Here is a 3,033-nt window from a genome sequence, read left to right on the forward strand (position 1 = left end):
CTCTGCACGTCCCGGAGGTTTCGCGGAATCGGGAAGTTCTTGACCGCCACAAGACCCTGGTCAGTCGGGCGAATGCCCTGGCTAGTAATAGTGTAACCTAGATAATCTAGTTTCGTCTGCAAAAATCGGCACTTATCGAGTCGTAGCTCTAATCGGTTCGCTACAAGTAACTCAAAAACTTTTCGCAATATCTGAAAATGATGCTCGATAGTCTCAGTCGCAATGAGGAAATCGTCTAGATAAACGTAAATATCCCCGGCATTAATCGGATCCTTAAAAACTTGAGTAACATATCGCTGAAACTTAAGGGGAGCGCCCTTAAGACCGAATGGCATTCTCACGTACTCGTACTGCCCAAGAGGAGTAACAAAAGAGGTATATTTAATCGACTCCTCGTGCATTTTAATGTGAAAAAACCCGTCTTTGAGATCGAGCGTAGTAAAGTACCTTTTACCCTCCAACAGATCCAACTGATCTTCGATTAGCGGAAGCGGAAAGTGATCGCGAGTAGTAATTTTATTGAGTGCCCGAAAATCTACACACATTCTCGTTTCACCATTCTTTTTCTTTGTCAACACGATGGGCGAAGCATACTCGGATGTGCTTTCCCTGATAATGCCTTTCGCAATCAATTCATCTAAAATTTCCCGTAATTTGCCTTTTTCGTAAAATGAGAGTTTACGCGGCTTGCAGTAAAATGGTTCGTTACTCGTAAGGGTAAGGGACATAATATTTTCGGTCGCCGGTTCCGACGGCCTCGGTGCGTCGAGATACCGTTTTTCTAATAATTCGCGTGCTCGCTGCTTCACCTCAAGCGGAAGATTATCGTTTACTTGCATATCACGCGCCGATACTCCTAGACAATCTTGGTCAACATCGATACTCATAATTTCGTTCACTTCTCGATCGTTACCTATCGACAGTCTTGCCTCCTTCATAAAATCGCGACCTAATATAACTGAGCTTTGCATCGTATCGTCGGGGACGACTCGTAACAAGATCGCGTATTTCTCATAGTCATAGATAAGCGTCACATTCACACAACCTAATACTCTCAAACCGCTACCGTTTATACCGACAAATCGGTCAGATTCCGAATTAACAATCATAAGTTCTTGCGGAATATATTGCCTTCTGACAAACGAAATAGGACTGCCTGAATCAATCAACGCGTCGAGATTAATACTAACATTACCGTCCTTAGCATTCACTTGCAGTTCGACTTTTCGCCGGAAATCGTTGTCCTCCCTCTGCTCGCTCGTTACCCAGTGAACACCTTCCTTGGTGGAATCCTTGACGCCCTCGTTGGTAGAATCGCACTGAGCTGCCCGATGTCCTAATTTGCCGCACCTATAGCAAGATCCTCGTTCTCGCTTGGGCTTCGTGCATTTCGCCGCGACGTGACCGGCCTCGTTACAGTTGTAGCACTTGACCGTCCTTGCTTTCTCGGGCTTTTGCTCTCCATCCTGTGGCTTCTTCTGCGTCGGTGTAGATGGCTTACGGGGGGCTCCCTTCGGCGACGGGACATCCGCGAACGCCATCAGCATCTCGTCCGTCGACTGGTAGCATTGCACCCGCGCTTGCGTGCGTAGTTCCTGGCTTGGAATGCCCTCGATGACGTAGCTAATTAACTCAGCCTCAGCAACTGGTATTCTGTTCGCGAGGATTACCTTATCGTGGAGGTAATCCGCGAAAGATTCGCCTGCGTTCCACATTCTTGCCTGAAGCTTCCGTCGTAATTTCAGTGGATCCACTCGTTGTCCGTACATTTGTTTTAATCCTTGGAGAAGGTCTTCGCAGCTTAGTTCGACGCAATCGATCCTCGAGTGAAACCATCTGAGCGCCTTGCCGGACAGCTTGCTACATATCAGCGCTTTCGCCTGATGCTCGCTCAGGTCGTATGAAGAAAGTAATTTCTCCACCTGCTTTTCCCATCGGTCGAAATCTAAATTGCCACCGTCGCACTCGCCAATCAGATCCTTCAGATCCTGCCATTTTCGTACACTTGCTCGGACAGGCACGTTCCCTCCTGGCTGTTGCGTTGTCCTTAGCAGCTCGAGTTCTCTCCTCAAGAGCTCGACCTCTCGCGCGGCTAAGTCCCTCTCCCTCCGTAGGAGATCGTTCTCTTGCACCGCCATAACGACGCTCTGGGCACCTACTTCCCTCTGCGACTCGTCGTCCAGCACCTCGTCGGTCAGACCCAGTTCCTCAGCGTCGGCTCCTGCCTCGCGTAATCGCCTCAGCAGTTCGCTCTTCGGTCCGGTTGTCGGCAGACCTCGTTCCTTCAGCTTCTCCTTCAGATCCGCGACCGTCAACGTAGTCATCTTAATACGCCGGTCGTTCTCGAAAAAAAGTTGACAACTCCGTCAAATCCCAGAATCAGTATCGCTCACTCAGTATTCCTGGATCAGTATTCCTGAATCCCCGATCCCTGAATCCCGAATCCTGTATCCCTGTATCCCACTTCTGACTTTGTAGGGATGGCCGTGGGATGTGTAGCGTAAGGCGTTGCGTAAGAGCGGATAACCAATTTATTTGGGCACACATAAGTCATAACACATAAACTGACGACACGTAGACGTTACCGCGAACATAAAATGCATAAGACAATAAAGGCGGAAAAGACATCAACGTAAGTGGTCCGACCTCGACCAAGTATCGCTGCGGACTGACTTTTGGTCGCGAGAGCGCTCGCGACTCGTCACGGAAAAACAAAAAGTCTCTCGACCCGTCGGCGGCCTATGAGAAGGACCACCGATAACAAAACACTCGCACGGACGCACCTGGAAACCGCGCGACGCCAACAGGCAAACAAACGCCTTGCGCCGCTCTGTTATTCTCGAGTCTTCTCGAAACGCGGTTCCTTCGGAATCTCGCTACATAACCTAACCCAACCTACGTCCGAGGTGTGGAGTGGATCTCGCCTCACGTGAAAAGTCGCAAATCCATATGTAATCGTATATGTACTACAAAGCAAATGCTTAGATGAGAGGACAGATATAAGATTTAGAGTCCATCATTTTTCTCGAAAAC

At 48.9% G+C, this 3,033-nt stretch overlaps 1 protein-coding gene across 1 annotated transcript; it reads right to left on the bottom strand.

Moving 5' to 3' along the window:
* Positions 1–8: 8 nt before the first annotated feature.
* LOC105565665 lies at positions 9–2,324 on the bottom strand (the record flags this gene model as incomplete). The annotated part of the gene is made up of 1 exon (XM_012019045.1): positions 9–2,324. A coding segment is annotated over exon 1 (2,316 nt), but the record flags the coding sequence as incomplete, so codon positions are not given.
* Positions 2,325–3,033: the final 709 nt, after the last annotated feature.

Source organism: Vollenhovia emeryi, unplaced genomic scaffold (genome assembly GCF_000949405.1).
Source record: "Vollenhovia emeryi isolate VEMERY1.0 unplaced genomic scaffold, V.emery_V1.0 DF943455.1, whole genome shotgun sequence".
Lineage (NCBI taxonomy): Eukaryota > Metazoa > Arthropoda > Insecta > Hymenoptera > Formicidae > Vollenhovia > Vollenhovia emeryi.